The sequence below is a fragment of the Zingiber officinale genome, chromosome 2A (assembly GCF_018446385.1).
Source record: "Zingiber officinale cultivar Zhangliang chromosome 2A, Zo_v1.1, whole genome shotgun sequence".
NCBI classification, from domain to species: Eukaryota; Viridiplantae; Streptophyta; class Magnoliopsida; order Zingiberales; family Zingiberaceae; genus Zingiber; species Zingiber officinale.
Window position 1 is genome coordinate 123,024,705 of NC_055988.1, and position 20,372 is coordinate 123,045,076.

General features: G+C 42.2%; 2 protein-coding genes and 1 pseudogene across 2 annotated transcripts; all 3 read right to left on the reverse strand.

Moving 5' to 3' along the window:
- Positions 1–8,581: 8,581 nt before the first annotated feature.
- Positions 8,582–12,202, reverse strand: LOC122039973 (annotated as a pseudogene).
- Positions 12,203–12,781: 579 nt separating this feature from the next.
- Positions 12,782–13,330, reverse strand: LOC122043965. Its single transcript, XM_042604519.1, has one exon. The coding sequence runs from the start codon at positions 13,328–13,330 to the stop codon at positions 12,782–12,784; it is 549 nt and encodes a 182-aa protein (XP_042460453.1).
- A 1,953-nt stretch (positions 13,331–15,283) lies between these two features.
- Positions 15,284–19,216, reverse strand: LOC122042166 (probable serine/threonine-protein kinase DDB_G0276461). The gene is made up of 7 exons (XM_042602143.1): positions 17,958–19,216; positions 17,583–17,748; positions 17,396–17,446; positions 17,043–17,225; positions 16,808–16,913; positions 15,953–16,674; positions 15,284–15,852 (listed from the first exon to the last, which is right to left on the reverse strand). The coding sequence occupies exons 1-7, from the start codon at positions 18,419–18,421 to the stop codon at positions 15,478–15,480; spliced, it is 2,067 nt and encodes a 688-aa protein (XP_042458077.1). The 5' UTR covers positions 18,422–19,216; the 3' UTR covers positions 15,284–15,477.
- Between the last annotated feature and the right edge of the window lie 1,156 nt (positions 19,217–20,372).

Below are 20,372 nucleotides of genomic sequence, written 5' to 3' on the forward strand. Positions count from 1 at the left end.
TTTGAGTCATATTGTGTAGCCTTGATGAACTCTATAATATGCCAAGATTCCTGTGTTCCTTACATTACTAACATGGATTTTAAATTGATGATTTGCATGATAAACTGGTTTAAAAATACATGTCATATACATATTTCCGAAGTATGATTTTAGCGTGAATTACAGTCAAGTGCATGTTTTACATTTTCCCAAGCAATTCTAAAAAGCATGTCCTCTTTTAATGTATCGTTTTGTAAGTAGATTGTACTTACTAAGCATTTGTTTATAGATTTGTATTTCCTTATACTACAGATAAAGGTAAAGGAAAGCACAAGTAAGAGGGGGCAGCATGAGCAGTGCTTGATGGGTGTGTGTGACAGAACCGTGGAAAGGATCCTGGAACTTACTAGGGCAGGGAATGTGTTAAAACTGGGTGTATTGTAATTTCCTACTTTTTGGTTATGCATGAAATACCGTTAAAAGTTGCTTATGATGAGTTTACAGTTTGCTAGCAATTAGTGTGTCAAAGACTCTTCCTCAAGTAAAGGGATAGAAGGGTAATCCAAGGAGGAGTACAAAGGGGAGAACAACTCCATTTGTAGGGTTGGGTGTGCCCCCACACAGCCCGTGACACGACCGTGTTGATTCACACGGCCACAGTCCTCTCCCTTTCAGCCAAGGTGACACAGTCGTGTGCATTCACACGGTCGTGCACCTCCTGCTCTCGGCCCAGGTGACACGGCCGTATGCACCTCTTCCTGTCGGCCAGAGTGACATGACTGTGTGGATTCACACGGCCGTGCACCCTTTTGGTTTCGGACAAGATAACACGACAGTGTGAAGTCACACGACCGTGCACCTCTTCTTCTCGGGTAAGATGACACAGTCATGTCGCGTCACACGGTCGTGCCCTGCTCCAGCAGTGAAGGCCTTACATGGCCATGTGGCACACACAACCGTGCCTAGACTCGAGCCCGGTAAGGTCACACGACCGGTTATCACCACACGGCCACAACTAGCTCCTTCTCGGGTGAGGCTACACGGTCGATCAGGGTCACACGACCCAGACCCTCTAGCAGCTCTAGACTTCATCTCAGCTCTGCATCGCTCCAAACCATGACTCGACAGTCGAAACAAGTTCAGAGTAGATCTTTGAACTGAGTAGTGTGCATATAACGAAGTTCTTATAAGGTATGAAAAGTGTAACGTCCGTGGCTTAGGTTTTAGTAAAGAAGAAAGGCGGGCATTATAGCATGTGTCCTAGCCTCCTGGTATGACCGCTCTCCCTCCGCTCTCAACCCCTTGGGTGGTTGGTGACTGCTTGCAGATTGCCGCTCGGGTGCCAGTGTAGGCTCAGCCGACGCTTCCTTCTTCCTTGCTGCTTTAGCTTCTTTCACATTTATGTACTCGTTGGCTTTTCTGAGCAGGTGGTCGAAGTCCTTGGATGACTTCCTGATGACCGATCGGAAGAACTCTCCCTCGACGAGCCCTTGGGTGAAGGCATTCATCATAGTCTCGGATGAGAATGATGGGATGTCCATGGTCACCTTATTCAAGCGTTGGATGTAGACTCGGAGTGTTTCCTTCGATCGTTGTTTCATGGGGAAAAGGCTGACGCTCGTTTTCTGATAGCGTTGGCTGCTGGCGAACTGATGTAAGAAGACAACCCGAAAGTCTTTGAAGCTACATATATATCTGTCTGGCAGTCTTCAGAACTATCTCTACGCCGACCCGAAGAGGGTTGTGAGGAAAACTCGACACTTCACCCCATCTGTGTACTGGTGAAGTGTGGTCGCATTGTCAAACATATCCAGATGATTGTCTGGATCAATCGAATCGTTGTACTCTCCGATCGCCAATGGAGTATAATGCTTCAGCAAGGGGTCTTGCAAGATTTCCTCGGAGAACTGTCGGAGAACCATTCGGGCGACGTGGTGCCTTCAGGTGCCTTGCCTTTTCGTGCATCCCGAACGGGAACGTCATCTGAGGATGATCCCCTCTCTTGGTTCGCCTAGGCTATCTCTGAGGGGGTTTGGAATAGGGCGCGATGGAAGAGGATTGGCGTGGGCGGCGCTTCCCCTGGCGTGTCGATCAACCTTCTATTCTATCCCGATACAAAGAGCTATTCTGCTCGATCTTCATGCCCTGCTCGTCCTGCTGCCGATGTCGCGGGTTACGGTGCTAGCCGATCGGCTAACGTTTGTTGTTGTTGTTGCTCGATCATTTTTGCCACTCGGGCTTGCACGAGCATGTCGAGCTCTTCTTGGGTGAGTGACACAGTGGTTTGTCGTCCAGCGCCCTCCATCTTCTCGGCTGGGATGCAAGCTACGTTCCCACAGACGATGCCAAATATGATCCTATCCGAAAGTCGATGAAATGGATGCTGGGGATGTGGCGCTCCCGCTGACCTCTTGTGGATTTCGCTCCAACCTGCAACACAAGTGGCGTGAGTGTCGAGCCAGGGAAGGGGTCCCCAGCGATGACCCTCCGACGCTCAAATCAGTCTCCGACGAAAAAGAAGAAGCAAAGAACAAAGCAACAAGAATACTGTAGCGTAATAGTAAAATATCGCATACCTCCGCTGATACTTAGACCCCCCTTTATATAGAGCTCCTGTAGCGTGCGTACATGCTTCCCAAGACGGGCACACGCCCCCAAGTTTTCCCTGAAATGACTCGTCAGTAAAGTGTCACTGACACATTACCTTATCAGGCTGAGCATATTTCTGAAGTGACAGTGGAAGCTTCCGCCGTACAATCCTCTGTCTAACCATGCTGTCTGTCAGCGACACTAGCTCCCAAAATGATGTCAAAAGATAGTCTATTGTGTTTGTTGCTTGGCTGAGCGAAATAGCCGCTCGGTCGGAATTCCACCGTCCGCGTGCTATCTGTTGTTGGGTCAAGCGGGATAGCCGCTTGTCCGGAAGTCCACTGCCCGCATGCTCTGTTGATGTTAAGTCTGTTGTCAGGCTAAGCGGGATAGCCGCTCGGCCGAAGTTGAACTCTGTCGATGCCAGGCCTCGCTGGCTGGCCGAGCGGGGTAGCCACTCGGCTCGACTTTTGCGCGTCATTTTTCCTTGAGCGTCGGTTGTTTGAATGCTCCCCATGTCGAAGTCGACGATGGGTCGGGGTCTTTTCCCCGGTCGGGGCATGTTTCGCCCGACCGGCTGATGCCTTCTACGTATTGACCGCCTTAACTTTGACCTCCTTTGACCTCCACCATGGCAGCGGGGTGGGGTCCTTCATCATCACCGCATCAATCAACCTTTCCTAAGTGGTGCCAGCGTTCTTTAATTCGAACGACATAACTGTGCAGCAGTAGGCCCCATCGGTAGTGATGAAGCTGACATTCTCTTGATCCTCCTTGGCGAGCGAAATTTGATGGTTGCCCTAGTGCACATCAAGCATACAGATCAGCTCGCAGCCTGTCGTGGAGTCCACCATTTGATCGATGCATGGCAAGAGATAGAAATCCTTCGGACAAACTTTGTTCAAGTCATAAAAATCGATGCAGACCCGCCACTTGTTGCCTGGTTTGGAAACCAACACCACGTTGGCCAACCAACTCGGGAATTGACTTCACAAATGTGGCTAACCTCTAGTAATTTTTCTATATCTACTCGGATGATTTGGTTCTGTTCCTAGCTGAAGTCCCTCTTCCTTTGCTTCACCGGCCGGGTATCCGGTCGAACATGTATCTTATGCTGCGCCACACTTGGCAAGATGTCCAGGAGCTTGTGAGTCGATCAATCAAATACATCGTGGTTTTTCCTAAGGCAGGCCACTAGCTCAGCCTTCTTTGCATCTATCAGATCAACCACAATGAAAGTTGTGGCTTCTGGTTTGCTGAGATGGATATGGACCTCCTCTTTTTCATTGTAGACCAGCGCAGGAGGCTCTTCCATAATCACATTTACCTCCAATCATTGTGTCTTCCGAGCGGCCTTTGATTCAGACTTGACCATCTCGACGTAACACCGCTGAGCGGTCAGTTGGTTACCTTTAACTTTGCCCACCGCATTGTCCACCGAAAACTTGATCTTCTGACAGAAGGTGGACACTACTGTCTGGAATTCATTCAGTGTCAATCGACCCAATATAACATTGTAGGCGGAGGACACATCCACCACGATGAAGTTTGTGGTCCTGGTCCGCCTGAGCGTCTCTTCTCCGAGTGATATGGCCAATCGAGCATGGTCGATTGGCAATACTTCATTGCCCATGAACCCTTACAGTGGACTCGTCATGGGTTGCAAGTTGCTCCGGTCGATTTACAGCTGGTCAAATGCCTTCTTGAAGATGATATTCATCGAGCTACCTGTATCTATAAAAGTTCGATGAATATTGTATTTAGCTATTACCGCTTGTATGATCAATACGTCATCATGAAGAACCTCCACCTCCTCTAAGGCTCGAGGACCAAAACTGATCTCCGATCTCTCGGCCTTCTCTTCGCTACACCCGATAGCGTGTATCTCTAATCGTCGGACGTGCGATTTCCTCGCCCTGTTGGAATCATCAATAGTCGGTCCTCCAGCGATCATTCCGATGTCTCCTCGAGCGGTGTTGTTCCTATTCTCCTCCTCCCAAGCTGAAGATCGAGCACGCTCAGCCGAAGCATGGCAGGACTCGCATTACCTCTTTGTTGAGGCTGGCGTTGACGCTGCTCGGCGGCCATCCTTTCTTCTTCCCCGCCGTCCACCTGATCAGCGCCGATGATGCTGATCAGGAGAGGGTGACCGACGGTGATATCCTGGAGGAGCCGACCGGCTTAAAATTGGCCTTATGTCGTAGCAGTTCCAGGTATTATGCGTTGCCAAGCAATGGTAGGAGCAGAACAACGATGTCCACAGCCTGCCTTTCGCAGCCTTCGGCCACCCTGCTTCCACATGCTGCACAGCGTGGACTTGGGGCTCTTGGTGCGGTTGAGTCACTCCCACTCGGGGGCCCTTTGGTGGTTGATGGGTTTGAGCCGACCGATACACAGGGGTGCCTGTCGGCTCGAGAATGGCTTCCTTCTTTCAAACTACTTGGGTCTCCTCCATGTTGATGTATTCGCTAGCCCTCTGAAGTAGCTGGTCAAAGTCCTTTAGTGGTTTTCAGATGAGTTAGCAAAAGAACTCGTCCTCTGTAAGTCCCTGCGAAAAGACACTTACTAAGATATCTGGGGTGGCAGATGGGACGCCCATGGCCACCTGGTTGAACATCTTGATGTAGGCCCTCAATATTTCCTTGGCCCCTTGCATCACAGCAAACAAGTTAACGTTCGTCTTCTGGTAATGAAGACTGCTAGCAAAATGGTATAGAAACGCCACTCGGAAGTCCTTGAAACTATGGATTGATCCGATCGACAGACGTCTGAACCACCTCTACGCTGATCCAGAAAGAGTGGCGAGGAAGACTCGGCACTTTACTCCATCGGTGTATTGATGGAGTATGGCCGTGTTGTCGAACTTGATCAGGTGATCCTCTGGGTTGGTAGTCCCTAGAGGTGTCAAAAATGAACCCGACCCGACGACCTAACCCGAGTCGACCCGAAAAAATCAGGTTCAGGTTGGGCATTTTCGGGTTCGGGTCGGGTTCGGGTTGGAGAGTAAAAGATTTTCGGGTTGGGTCGGGTCAGGTTCGGGTTGACCCGGGTTGACTTAAATATAGGGTTTTGTGGGTTTTTTTGGGGTTAAATCAAATTTTATTTTAAAAATTTAGATATTTTTATGTATATTTGTATGATAATGATGGAGTATTGAGATAAAAGTGAAGAATTATAGGGAAAATAACCTAAAAAAAATCGTTTTGAATCGGATTTTCGGGTTATATGGGTCGGGTTCGGGTTGATCGGGTTGGTCGGGTTTGGGTTCGGGTTAAGGTGTTTTGGGTTGAACTCGGGTTCGGGTCGGGTTCGGGTTGGGTTTAAAAAAAAAAAACTCAACCCGACCCAACCCGACCTGACCCACCCGAATTGACACCCCTAGTAGTCCCATTATACTCTCCGATTGTTAATGGCGTGTAATGTTGTGGTATTGGGTCGTCCAAGATCTCTTGTGAGAACTATCTATTTTTCCCTTCGGGGGAGGCAACAAGCCTAGGTGCTTTACCCTTCCATCCGCCCCGAATAAGCGCATCGTCCGAGTAGGATCCTTGTTCTCTATCCACTCGACTTTGTTCCTCTGAAGGGGTATGGAACGACGCTCAGTGAAAGAGGATCAACACATTTGGTGCATCTCCAAATGTGCTGGTTGGCTTGTTGTTTGGCATGTGAGCGATGGTGTTTTCCACTCGGCCTTGATGGCCGGCCTGTCGTCTGGTTGCTGACACCGCGGATTCATTTACTTGGCTAGTGATTATCGCCTACTGCTGCTCCAACATTTTGGCCGCTCGTGCTTGTATCAGCATGTCAAATTCTTCTTGCGTCAACATCACGGTCATAAGTCGTTCAACACCCTCCATCTTCACATCTCGAATATAGGTTAGTTTCCCACAAACGACGACATATGATCTTGTCCGAAAACGGTGAAGACAGCTGGCTGAGAATGTGGCTCTACAATTAAACATGTGAAGACTCCGCTCCGCCTTGCAAAAACAAGAACGTCAGTGCCAAGCTAGGGAAGGGGTCCCGACGTTGTCCCTCTGATGCTTATGTCAGTTACCGGTAACAATGAAGAGTAAAGAAAACTATAGCAGCAACAAGAACATAATCACAAATAATGCATATCTCCTTCGGTGCATGAACCCCTTTATATAGTGGTCTTGTAGCATACATACACGCTTCTCAAAGCACGTGCACATTTCCCAATTGTCATATAAAAGGATAAGTCAAGAAAATGTCTCTGACATCTTTCCTTAACAGGGCGTACAAATCTGTGACATAATAGTGGCAGCTTTCGCCATACGATTTGCCTGTTGACCATAAGGGGTCTTGATTTTGGCCGAGCGAGGGAGCAGCTCGGCTGGGATCCCCCCGACCGGCCGCTCAAGGTTCTTCTCCACGATCGCTCTGCTAATGGGTTGGTCCTTGTACGGTCAGACAGACGGTCCGGTCGGACTAGCCCTTATATGGCCGTCACAATTACAAACATCTGTTCTCCTCTCTTTAGTCGTCCGACAAACGGGTCGCTACCTATCGTCTGGTTGGACGAGCGATATAGTCGAGCAAGCCTCCAGGCGGCACCCTGATACTAGGCCCTCCTTTTGCTGAGTGGGCGGCCATGCACGATCGGACCCCTAGGCCTGATCGGTCCGTTGCCACCCGCTCGACCAACTTTGGCGACCTGATGATTTCATGCCCTTGATCGTTTTGACTTTAACCTCCACGTCGATTATTTTTTCCACCTTTATCTTATCGGGGTCCTTTTACCACCGCATCAACCATCTTATATGCAACACAGCTAGTCCCCTCGGATGGGTCTAGTGGTTAGCGCATGAGGTGTTGCCACAATGAGGTCTGGGGTTCGAATCTCGGCAAAGCCGAGGTAAATACCTCCCTTATGTGCTAGTCACTATTCCAAAGACTAGTAGCCGCTCATGATTTACCTCCTCCGTGTTGACCTTGGGATGGATTGACGGGGGCACTGGGGGCGAGCGTATTCGCCTTTTTTTGCCACAATTATATGCAACACAGCTATGACAAGGATTGTTGAAAATCATTTAACTTGGGAGAAGAGCAAATCAGAATAACCATCTGAGATGCAACACGGATGAGATAATTATTCATAATCTATTTGTCTTAACATAGGACAACCATATGAAACAACAAATTACAGTGAAAAACAGAGCAGCTTGTGACATGAAACACTGAGCAGGATGTAAAATATGAAATGTGGCGTTCAAGCAATAAGTGGGAATAGATTAACTACAAGGTTAAACATCTAAATAAAATATAAAGGTCTCTAGGCTGGCAAAAGTTGACTCTCTCCATATATTACACATATATATATAGGCTGTCAAAAGTTGACTCTCTTCATATATTACACATAAATCACAGCCGACCATTCTTTCCCCTAAAAAAATGATTTCAGCAGCTACTCCAAAATAATTTCAGAATGTAATATACTAATATATAGACAAGTCCACTATCAAGTTAGTGTTTACCACCACAAAACCTTGGCTTTAAATAAATTTCGATCTGGTTCGCACTGATTGGCCCATATTCATAACTCACACACACACACCCACACCCACACAAAGTGTAGCAAATAACTTGGTTGAATATTTTCTCATGTCTAGACATTGATGATATATATTTTTGCCCAGATTCATGCTCTCTCTCTCTCTCTCTCTCACACACACACAACAAACACACAAAGAGCCCCACGGGGTTATCCGAAGGGGTTAAGGCGTAGAAGTTTGCCCAATGAGCACGTGGGTTTGAATCGCGGCGGCAGCAAGGGCGTAAATCCCTTATCCCCGTGTCCCTCAGCCCACTGCGCCTTAACTCCTTCGGCTACCGTGATTAACCCCCCTCGTGATAGCCTTGGGCGAGGTCCACGGGGGCGCTGGGGGCGAGCGTTATCGCCTTTTGCCCAATTGCCCAACAACAAACACACAAAGAGTAGCAAATAACTTGGTTGAATATTTTTTCATGTCTAGGCATTGATGATATATATTTTGCCCAGATTCATGCTATTTTGAGACCAGAGCAAACCTTGCATTGAATAGCCAAATTGATGGCATCAGAAGCTCGCAAATCAAAGATACGAAGAATCTCTGTACATTCCCGACCTGCATATGAGGATGATGTTACTTCAGAGCTCATTAGCTGCAAAGTGGATAGCAGCTACCTTATTATGAGATTGACCTTCGAGAGATGTAGCTGAGCAAAGTAAACATGATCCACTCTCTTGGTGATCCTAACAACTTGAACCTGAAACGAGGAATATCTTCTTATTCATATGGTTCCAAAGAAACAGAAGCTTACAACTACCATTATCAAAATTGGTTGATCAAATAACTTGTTCAATGTCAGCAACTGAATAAACAAGGGGGGAAAACCTTGGTTAAAAGCAAAGGGAATACACATATATGACGTTCTATAAATAGCCCAAGGAACGTTACATTATGTTCTATGAAGATCTCCTAGAGTAACTTTTCATACTCACAGAAAGATGAAAGATTTCAAATTACCTCCCACCCCAGTTCTTCAATCATCAGTTTGGCTACTTGATAAATAGTTTGTCTTTCCTGACAAACAAGCATAGATCAGGTATTCATCTATTAGAAGATACCAAATAATAATAATGAGAATAATGGTTATTAACAGAGTATGCAATCTTATTATTGGAACATTCCGAATTGTAGCCATCGACAACAAACTTGGCATTTGCACTGAATATGAAGAATGTCAGATCACTTTGCAGAAGAAAAGACTAGCAGCCGTACAAAGCAAAGATGGAAAAACAAACAAACAACAATAGGAAGCAGAAGACCACTTCTATCTTCCATCTTCAGCACAATTGCAGGGTGAGGAGAATTATCTGAATTTTTCTCTCCTTTGGGATTATTCTGAATGAATCTTAAAGAACTTCCATTAAGCATCTTTATCGTAAAAAACCTTCTGACTCACTTATAACCTGAACTCTTGTACGAGACAAATATCATGTGATCTATTAATCTTACAGTAAATCAGAAGACTACATGATGATCACCATAAAATGTAAAAGAAATTAACTCCACCAACATCATGTATGAGTTACAGAAAAAAAAATATAACTTATGACTAGTTTCAACACAACCAAAACAAGATTGCAGGTGGTCATTTAACTACAAATACCATATTCTTTCTGAAAAAATGCATATCAGAAAGGTCATCCACTCTCTTTCTTCTCAGATCAGATGGTTAATTATAGCACAAACCTGCAATTGTAGGATGAGGAGTATAACCTGATAATTTCCTCCTTGAGGTTTACTATGAAACATGGTGGTAAAAAAAAAGGCGAATACGCTTACTCCCAGCGCCCCCGCCAATCCGTCCTAGGGCCAACACGAAGGAGATAATCACGGGCGGCTACTAGCCTTTGGAATAGTGACTAGCACATAAAGGAGACATTTACCTCGGCTTTGCTGAGATTCAAACCCCAGATCTCATGGTGGCAACACCTCATGCGCTAGCTACTAGACCCATCGGTGGGGACAAGTTTACTATGAAACCTTAAACATCTTGCATCACACATCTTTATCATAAAACGATCTAGTCACTTCTAATTGGAACTGCTTGTACAAGACAAATATCATGTAATCTATGGATCGTACAGTATATCAGAAGACTATATGATGATTATTATATCAATGTAAAAGAAATCAACCGTGCCAACATGTATGATTTACAGTAGTCCCCTCGGGACGGTGCGATGGTTAAGATATGAGGTGTTGCCACATGAGGTCTTGGAGTCGAAATTCGGCGTGACAGAGCATAACCTCCCCCATGTCTTAGCCATTTGCTCTAATGGCTAGTAGCCACCCGTGATTACCTCCTCCGTGTTGACCTAGGGACGGGTTGGCGGGAGCGCTGGGGGCGAGTGAATCGCCTTTTGCGACATGATTTACAGTAAAAAAAATAAATCTATGACTAGTTTCGTCACAGCCAAAACAAGATTGCAGGTGGTCTTCTAACTTCTAATACGTTATTCGTTCTGAAGAAAACATATCAGCAGGTCATCCACTCTCGTTCTCCTCAGTTCAGATGGTTGATTATAACATGAACCTATAAAAGCTTAGATTTGAGCCTGAACTGAAGCTAACACATTAAAAGTGAACAGGAGAATTGTATAATTTAATTATCATATTAACATAGAGATGGGCTACACAGTGGCTATGGTAATTGTTATGTTGAGAGAAAATGTAAAAAAATAATACAATATATACATTCAAAAAGTTATGCCAGGTCTAGAACATCAGAAGGGATCGTAGCTTCAAAGATATTACTAGCTTCAATTACAGTGGAGTTTACATAGTCCTCATCATTTGCATTGAAATTGCCAGCCATGCTTCCATTACCATCAGAAGAGGAATTGAAACTACAATGAACACACCATTGTTTCTTACAATAAGGTTGCGGAGATATGTCACCAAACTGAACGCCAACTTAAAGTATGCTTTTGCATCTATGTTTGTATCCCCGTCCTTCACTTTGTAGGCACTAGGTCTTTGTAATGTTATGAGTGATAACTGGAGCAGAAACTCCAATATATTTTGCACAAGTGTCAGGGTGGTAGATACTTGCTCCCTTTAGAATTTCCATCTTAGTTTCCTGGTGAATCTGTATCATAAATTTAAGCATAACTTCGAGACTATTCTTCAAAAAGTAAATTAAATAGCCTTAAAAAGTGAGAAACATGTATATCATTATAAATCAAGAAATGATATCTAATAGGCTGTGACACAGTTTTGTGGCAAGTTGATTTTTGCATTCTAGGCACACGACATTTGGCATTCACATACTAGAGATTTTGAAGAACTTGCGACAGCCTGCTTTAGATGAGAGATTGAGCTTATAGAGCTCCTCTACTAGTTGACAATTCACATGGAGAGACTAAATTGGGGAGCTACAAGTTGAGTATAAATTCAATATCAAACAATTCTTACAAAAAATATATAAGAGTTCCTCAAAATGTGTAACTTGGATCAACATCTCTAAAATCCTCGATCAATGCAAAGAGCAATGAGCAACTTTGATAGACCAAATTTCACGCAGAAAATTCTTTTCTCACTGATTTGTCTAATTTTCTTTAGGATCAAAGTTCACTCACTTGTAATTTTTAGCAATCAAACATGTAGCTCATGACTAATGCGACCAGACACCGCATGTCCAGAATGAAAAAGAAAAAAAAAACATCGAACAATTGCAACAAGAAGAGCAATGATCGCACTATCTAATAAGAAAACGGAGCCTCGTCATCTTTTCCAAAAATAAACGGGAATGTCTGAGAACCCAGCCAAAAGGTTGCCGATTTCGAACAAATCCAGATAACCACGTAGAAGAAACTAAACAAATCAGCAGAATCTCAATAGATGACCAGATAAAACAGCGCAAAGAGGTTTTTTCGATCGATGGTCAATTGTACCTGCAAGTCCTGCGCCGAACAGACCTTGATCCGAACGATCAAAAACTCCTCGCCTAATAAGAATCTGCTTAATCCCAAGACAATAACAAAAACGGAAACAAAATAATGATACTCTATCGAACAACGCAAGAATCTGAATCCCGACTCCTCCATTCCCAATTCTTATCGTTTGCAAGTTGCAATCCGAAGATCCGAAACTACAGCGGTATCGAAATACGATATTACGGATAGACCCTTCTCCTTCCTCCTAATCACGTCTGAATTCTCAGAACTGACCTTCTAGACGAGGGCAGTATTGTACTTTCATACTTTTTAGTTTCCGCAGTAGACATAAATGAATATACCCTCAAAATCTTCCCAAAATTACAAATTTACCTCGCATCAAACTTGCTGTTAAGGAGGTATGGCAGGGGCTGTTTGGTCATTCGATATGGTACGGAAACCCGAAATATTATTTTGCATAATTATTATTTATTATAATTATTAATTATTAATTTCAAAGCAAGAATTAAATAATTGATTCAGCATCGATGAAATTACAAGCATCAGCAAAATTTGCCTCCAAAAAAAATTCGATAAATTCATAATAAAACTTAAATAGAAGGAACAGTGTGATTTTATTATTTGATTATATTTAAGAAAAAATAAATAAATAGGGAAAAAATTGAAACAATTTAGTGTTTCTTCTTCTTCTTCATGAAACAGAGTTCAATCCTTGCGGAGGAGATTGATCGGTGGAATCGCCGATCAGTCGGAGCCGTTCCTGACCTCGAAGTCCACCGACAAGGCGAGGCTGTTGCTGATGAGCTTCTTGAGGATGCTGGTGACGTCGGCCACCGGCGAGACCAGGCCGGGGTTCTCGCTGAATCCGTCGTTGCACTTGCCGACTTCGACGACGGCGTTGGCGATCAAGGCGGTGGCCTCGTGGTGCTGCGGCGTCGCCCCCAGCTCCTCGTGCTTCTGCGCCGCGTCCTTCAGGCTCGCCGCCGCGCCGCTGAAGGCCTCCGCGCAGACTCCGAGGTTGTGCTTCAGCTGGTCGTCGAGGTTCTGCGTCTCCTCGACGCGCGACACCGTGTCGTGCGCCGACTGCGCGGTGCTCGCGGCCTCCAGGATGGAGGCCTTGGTGAGCTCGCCCAGCGTGGTGGCGCCCGACTTGGATATGACGTTGGCGCACAGCTGCGGCACCGTGACGCTCTCGCAGTAGCTGCTCAGAGACTGCGTGGCGGCGGCGCGGGGGGCCAAGAGGGCGGCGGCGAGGACCAGGGCGGCGGCGACGAGATGTCTGGACGTCGTCATCATGGCTGACGGTATTGATTTAGTTGACCGAGTTGCCTTAAATTTACTTGACCGTGGCTTTCTCGTTTATTGAGCAGAAGAGGGAGAGAAACAGATATAAGACTGAGATTAGGAGACAATTAGAGATAATTGAGGTAATTAGGGAGCCTGCCCTTAAATAGGATGGTAGGAAAAGTAATGTGTTTGGTTGTGGTTAATTTGTTGAGCATTTCTTCAGGGATGGATCGATTGGTAGTGTTGAAGTGTTCGTTACAATGTAAGTTTCATCGAGAGGCAATTCGATATCGAGGGTTAAAAGAAGTATCGATAAGATTAAAGGTGTCAAACGAGTCAAAATTGTATAATTATCGTATGTCATTTTTAAACTATCAATGTTTTAGTGGTTAATTATTATCATAAATTAATACTTTTATGCATTTTATATTAAAGATTATTCGAATTGATACTGAATTCTAGATTTTTTTCTTTTTTTTGTATTTGTTTACAATTTATATTTAAAATTATATACCATAGTGTATGAACAATGCTAACCCTAATATCATATGTTCGCATTTGGAAGATATGCATTAAAAAAATGAGTGCTCCTGTAGTTATGGTGCAGCAGTAGGTATTCAGATTGTCACTCAGGTGTCCGCGGTTCGAGCCTCAGTTATGATGAATTTGTAAGAATTTTCTTCCAAATGGGGCACGCAACTAAAGGATGTTGGACTTCTGGGTTGCCCGTTGCGAGAGCTTCCCGATTTACCCTGATGGTCGATGGAAAACTTCCGTGAGGCCGAGCCAATCACTGAGGTTCAACGTTACCCAATTTGAATTAATCATATATTTTTGAAGGTATGCATTAGCAGGTTATGTAAGAGGATTATGATTTTACACATCATGATTTGGATAGTAGAATTGTATGATTCTACGATTCAGAAATAATAAATTGATTCAGAATTGGGATCAGATTTTATAGTGAAATCAGAGCAGATCATATAAGATTGATAGGTAAGATTATATGATCCTACAATTTTACGCTTTGAGAGATTATAATTTTTTATTCGGGTTGAACCACAAGATGATTTACATTTTTTACCGAATGTGTCCTACAACCAATCAATCTTAGGTCTAAAAATATCATTTAAAATATTATCGGAGGTTCCGTACAATTTTTATCATTATATTAAAGTTATTTTCATCTTTTGTATTGTTAGGGTTTTGATGCTATTTAAAATATCTGTTTAGTTGGTGTGGCATTTTTTTATCATCACGCATAATTTTTTTTTAGCTCCTTTCAAACTCTGGATATTTAATTTTTGATATTCTACTAAAGCAATAGGTATTTAGAAGATTATTTTTAATATTCGTATTCGAATCAATCCATTCAAATCTTAGGTAGAATCACGATTCTACAAATTATAGATCAAACTATAATTTTACATGTGCAGAGAGATGTCTATTTATAGGAGGGTGTTCCAAGTCCTCAAGAGACGTTATAGAGGAAATCGTAGCTCAGTGAAGGCTCAACATTTTACAGTTTCATCCAGGATTCATCATATGCTACATGTATATTGAGAGAATGAGATTTGACATCGAGAGAGTGGTTAGATTGATACAACTACATGTATATTGATCCCTAAACATTTATTCTAATCTGATACATTATCATATATAAACACGTTCATTTATCCAATATCAGCTAGAAATCAATATGATTTACATTTACAAACTTCTCAAGTTAAGTTTTTGTTCTTGAACTTTGTCTCAGCAGCCTTTCATTTATCCATTCATTGCCTAGCAACTTGTGAGCCAATTGCTTGAATGAAGCATGCCAAAGAGAAGAAAAAGTCACAAAAAAATTACATATATAAAATCTTAATATGTAATTACTTGAATTGGGTAAATGATCACAAGGGGAAAAGCATATGAAGGCATGTTTAGTTTAATCACGGCCACTGAAATGTTTGTGTATGTACTCGAGAAAGAGCAAATCTTATAAATATAGAACTATTGCAGTAGTTACAGACTGTTGTTGTTGATATATGAATTGGATCCTTCTCTCTTCTCCCCCATGAATGATAAAAGGATGAAATTGTGTACCTCACCTCGAGATTACAAGCTTTACTTATAGTCACACAAGCAACATTTAATAGCTCAACCGAATTCTAGAATCCGGTCCATCCAGAAGGCTGGTTTGTCTCCATTGATTTCGCTGCGCCAGCACCATTGAACCGCTGCGAAGTGTTGCCTCCTGATGCTTTTGGCACTTCGGAGGTAAAAGAATCTACCTTGAAATTACTTTGATTGAAGCCCCAGGGCTCACTGGTAGAACCTGAACTGGGCTGCTTTGTAGTGTTGTTGTTGTGGTTGCTTCCTCGAATCATCCTAACTGATTTTGGATGGATGTTCTTGGGAGTAGTCTGGACTTTCACCTCACCAAAAGCAGACCAGTGAGTAGGATCTGAACTAGGCGTGGCAGGACTATTTGGAAATGCAGCTTGCTGGAGTTCATGCAAGTTTCCCTCTATCTTCTCCTTAGGCTGCAAAATTCATTAATCATATTGAAAGAATCTTGATTTACTTCAAGTAATGATGTCTTTTTTAATAAACAAAAATAGCATGGTACGAGGAAAATAGTACCGGAGTATCTGAAAATGAGCTTCCAGGAGATGACTGAGACATAGGCTCTTTGATTGCAGGAGAGGAGCTTGCAGCAGCAATAGTTCGCTTGAGCTCCTGGATCTCCTGCCGCTGAGAGCGGCAGATGGCAGTCAATTTCTCATATTTAGCAGTCATTTCTTGCTTCTCCAAGTTAACTTGCTTCAGCTCCTGCTTCAACCTACTCAACTCTGATTCCAGGTCCTTATCACTTGCACCAACAACAGCATTGCTGGAGTTGAACTTATTCGTATCAAACTCTGCCACAAATGCATTGAATGCCTGGTCTTGGAAGACGGCTTTACTTTGAGAATTGGATGGTTTATTTTTTTCCGGACCATATTCAGACCCATTTGGAGAAAATCTTATTTCAAAATCCTCACTGGAACCAGCTTCGTAACTTTTGACAGAGTGCCTAGGTGGACTTACAGTTTGTTGATCCCTGGAATTGTTTGCTGGATTGCGCTTGAGCTTTGGTTGGTGGATAGGCTCTTCATCGAACACAGGCCCCTTGTCCCCCGTCGCTTGTGAACTGACTGAATCCTGAGAATGTTGGGTCGACCAAAATGTACCCAAAGGATTCCCGTTTCTGCTCTGGGTAGACCTGGAATTTTCAGTGTCCATGGATGAGACATTTTGGGCAAGTTCTTTAGATGGTGGAGGAGGAGGGCTTCGACGGGGCATCAAATGAGTTTTCCTTTGAGCTGTCAACCATATCAAATTGTTAGATTATGCAAATGCGTCTTCTATAGTATTTAAGATTACTAATCATAAATTAAATAAACAATATATAGCGAGAACCATATTTGCATTGTTTCTCAAATATAAATCTTTTACCATTGTCTTGTGGACCTGATGAGCTAGATTGCGTTCCTACTGTTGAGCTATCAGGTAAATCCTTCTGCAACTCCACAGGCAATAGTTCATTCACCCTGAACCACACCTATCGTCGGAAAATTATCCAACCAGGGTATAAGAGAGTCAGTTTAATTGCATCAAAGCTGTGGTCCGAGCTATATCGAAGATTAACATATATTCATAGAGACAATAGACCAAAAATCAATGTCCTTACCTGAGTTATGTCAGGCCTAGAATCTGGAGGCCCTTGAAGCATATCCTGAATAAGTTTTGTGATACAGCTCCTATACTTTGGTAATTCAGGGATCCTATAATTTCCATTAAGAATCTGAAGTTTTGATTCGCCATCAAATGCAGATTTGAAATAGCAGATTCTGTACAAAAGGCATCCCAGTGCCTGCAAAATCAGAAACAATTTCAGCTCTAACATCTGCAAGGAAGACATGGAATTACTTATAACATTATTACATGATAATGACGATACACCTTGGTGATATTGTAGCATTAAGTCTCACCGACAGTGAAATTTAAGAAAGTAAAAAAGGTTGATTGTGTTGGCTCACATACCCAAATATCTACTTTCTCACTGATAACTTCCTTTCTGTACAGATCCCACATCTGCAAGAACAACAATGCAGGGAAATTAGTACTTCTTCAAGAACAAAAACAAAGAAGACTTTTGTGACAACAATAAGTGGATCTCGTATCTGCAAGAAGGATAGTTAGAATTGTAGCGATAACATCCATAGATTACCTCGGGTGCTCTATAAGCTGGAGTAGTGTACTTCCGTATATTGTCTTCTTCGATACCCATCTCCTCTGGCCTGTCAAAGCACTTGTGATTTGTTGAGGTGCTGCCAAAGTCACACAACTTCCAAGCTCCATCTGCTCCAAGCAGAACATTTTCAGCTTTTATATCTCTGGAAGTGAAAAACAAAAAACAAAGAGTAAACGATGATGACAAATCAGGAAGAAAAAAACAAGATTTCAATTAATGTTATTATATTATACTCATCAGTTTCAAAGATGAACTAATAACTCATAAACTTAAAAGTGCAAATTGAGCAATGGCTGGCTAAATCACACTAGATTTAAGGGGAATGAACATAAGAATTCCATGTTGTCTTACCTATGAGCAATAGGTGGCATCTGAGAATGCAAGGCAAAGACAGCATTGCATACATCCCGGAATATCAGAAGGATTTGCTTCTCCTCATAGTAGCCAGCTCCTCTGTTCTCCAACACTGTGGGCAGTGACTTCTCACAGAAATCCATCACAAGAAACACCTCATTCACCCGGCCCATGTCAAAGATAGCATGTGCAACTAGTGCAACCACATTTGGATGTCCTTTTAGCGTCTTCATCACAGATATCTCTTTTTTTGCTAAATTGAGTGACTCCTCGTCTTGACAAATCATGTGCTTCAGAGCATATTGCTTTGTGAGGTTCACAACATCACGAGCTAGGTAAACGCAAGAGAAGCCTCCTTCCGCAATTACATTGCGGACTTGTATCCTTACATTACCAACTTCAATCATGCGGCCTTCTAAGCCATTTGTCTCTTTTGGCATGAACTGCTTCAATTTCCACATGATTGACACAGGCAAATGGTAACCCCAGGAAATGAGACTTAAAAGTTGAAATTACCTACTTGACTCTACTAGTGCATGAACAAGCCATTCATCTTCCAATACTCTATTCTTATTTCAATGGAATTCTAACGATCTAGATCACTGTTTTCCTCAAAACAAGGCAAACAACCACTTCACAGAAACTACGATACAGGAGGAGGGGGGAGGGGGATTGAAACTGAATAAAAGAAGATTTTTCAGCAATCAGCGAAGAGCAAATATCTTGCTCCCCTAGATTCTAACAATCGAAACTCAGAGACTATTTTGAAGTAGGATCTCCCGCTGGATCTTAAGCTCAACAGAATCGCAACTTATAAGACTACCCTTGAATCTTTAATCAACGAGGACGAAGCATCTAATCCGGGACAGTGTTAAATAAACGAGCAAAATACTACTTTTTTCAGGTGAAAAGCAAGGAGACTCTTTGAGTATAATAACCACCTTCTTATTCAAGTCCCAGGAGTAATCTTCGAAGCAGCTCGATTAGAATAGATCTCCAGTCCTGAGCTCCTGCGGATCTCAACTGGAAGGATCAAAAGGCCCAGAGGAGGCGCCGCTCCCTGAGATCTAAGGCTGCCCCAGGCAGTCAAGGACAGATTACGAGCACAGAGAAGGAACCCGAGGCGGATCTTGGGGCGAGAGCTCTTCAGATCTGAGAGAGCAAAAACGTGAGATTCGAGCAGGAGAATGGAAAGCAAGAGGGAAGAGGAAGAAGCAAAGCGCGTTTTTTTTTTTTTTTTTTTTTTTTTGTGGTTATTTGCGGCAAAAGTGGGCCGACAAATTTCTCATCGATAAAAATATCCGACCGGATTTATCTTTTTTTTTAACAAGAAGCCCCTCAACAATTAGAAATTTGCAATTTTACTACCCTACCAACTTTGCTTGCGGAAACAAAATTATTGGTAATGTGACAAATTTCAATTCTAGTAAATCGTCGCTATCGTTTTTGTCCTTTTTTCGCGATGTCGTTTGTCAAGTAAGCCCAATTAAATATTCATTTACAATTAAATTAAACCTGTCCTATGATTCCTAATACTTTCACTAACTTTATTATCATACAAATTTTTATTTTTATTTACTTCAACTTTCTATACGTATATTTATCTAATTATTTTTATTTTTTTTAAATATCAAAAATAAATTATAATTTATCTAAATATCAATATGTTTAAATTAAAATATAATATATTTTCTATTAAATTGAGTACGACTCTTTTTCTATCTAATTAATCAATTAATATACTCGATTCTAATTAAAAGATATTAAATTTAGGATAATTATACCCGATTTTAAATTTTTTATATTTATTAAAAATACCAAAAAAAAATCATCTAAAAATAATGATATAATTCTTCTTAAATTCAATAATTGCATATGAAAAAAGAATCATTTTTAATTTAATAAAAACTATATTAGATCCTAATTTAAATATACTAAATTTAGAAATAATTATATTTTATTTTATATTTTTTTTAAAAAAAAAGATAATTAATAAAAATTTATGTACAGTGAGAGAATAATTTTTTTTTATGATTAAAAAACAGAAGATAAGTTTGTATACAAGAAATTTAGGATAATTTACCCTCAACTTAAGGGTAAACAAGTGCCCAAACTCAAATTTCGAAGGGACATGATTTTCAGGACTGTGATGGTAGTCCGTGGAAAACTCATCATCTATCATCAGGCAGATCTTAGCGGATTAAAAAAAAAATCAGTATAATCCAACTCAAACTCAAACCCAAACTGAGTTACGATTAAACTGATCAATTAATGATGAATTAAAAAACATCGAATGTGGACTATCGATTCAATTTTATAGAAATTTCCCATTAGTTGTTATAATTGGATTTTTAGTTACAAGTATATTTATAAAGATTTTTCCTTCAAATGAGACGTATAATCATAGGATAC

Coding starts and splice junctions, on each gene's coding strand:
- LOC122043965 (XM_042604519.1), bottom strand. CDS start 13,330: ATGACGACGTCCAGACATCTCGTCGCCGCCGCCCTGGTCCTCGCCGCC.
- LOC122042166 (XM_042602143.1), bottom strand. CDS start 18,421: ATGTGGAAATTGAAGCAGTTCATGCCAAAAGAGACAAATGGCTTAGAA. Junction 17,226..17,395: donor GTGAGAAAGTAGATATTTGG/GTATGTGAGCCA, acceptor CTGATTTTGCAG/GCACTGGGATGCCTTTTGTA. Junction 16,675..16,807: donor ATCAGGTCCACAAGACAATG/GTAAAAGATTTA, acceptor TATGGTTGACAG/CTCAAAGGAAAACTCATTTG.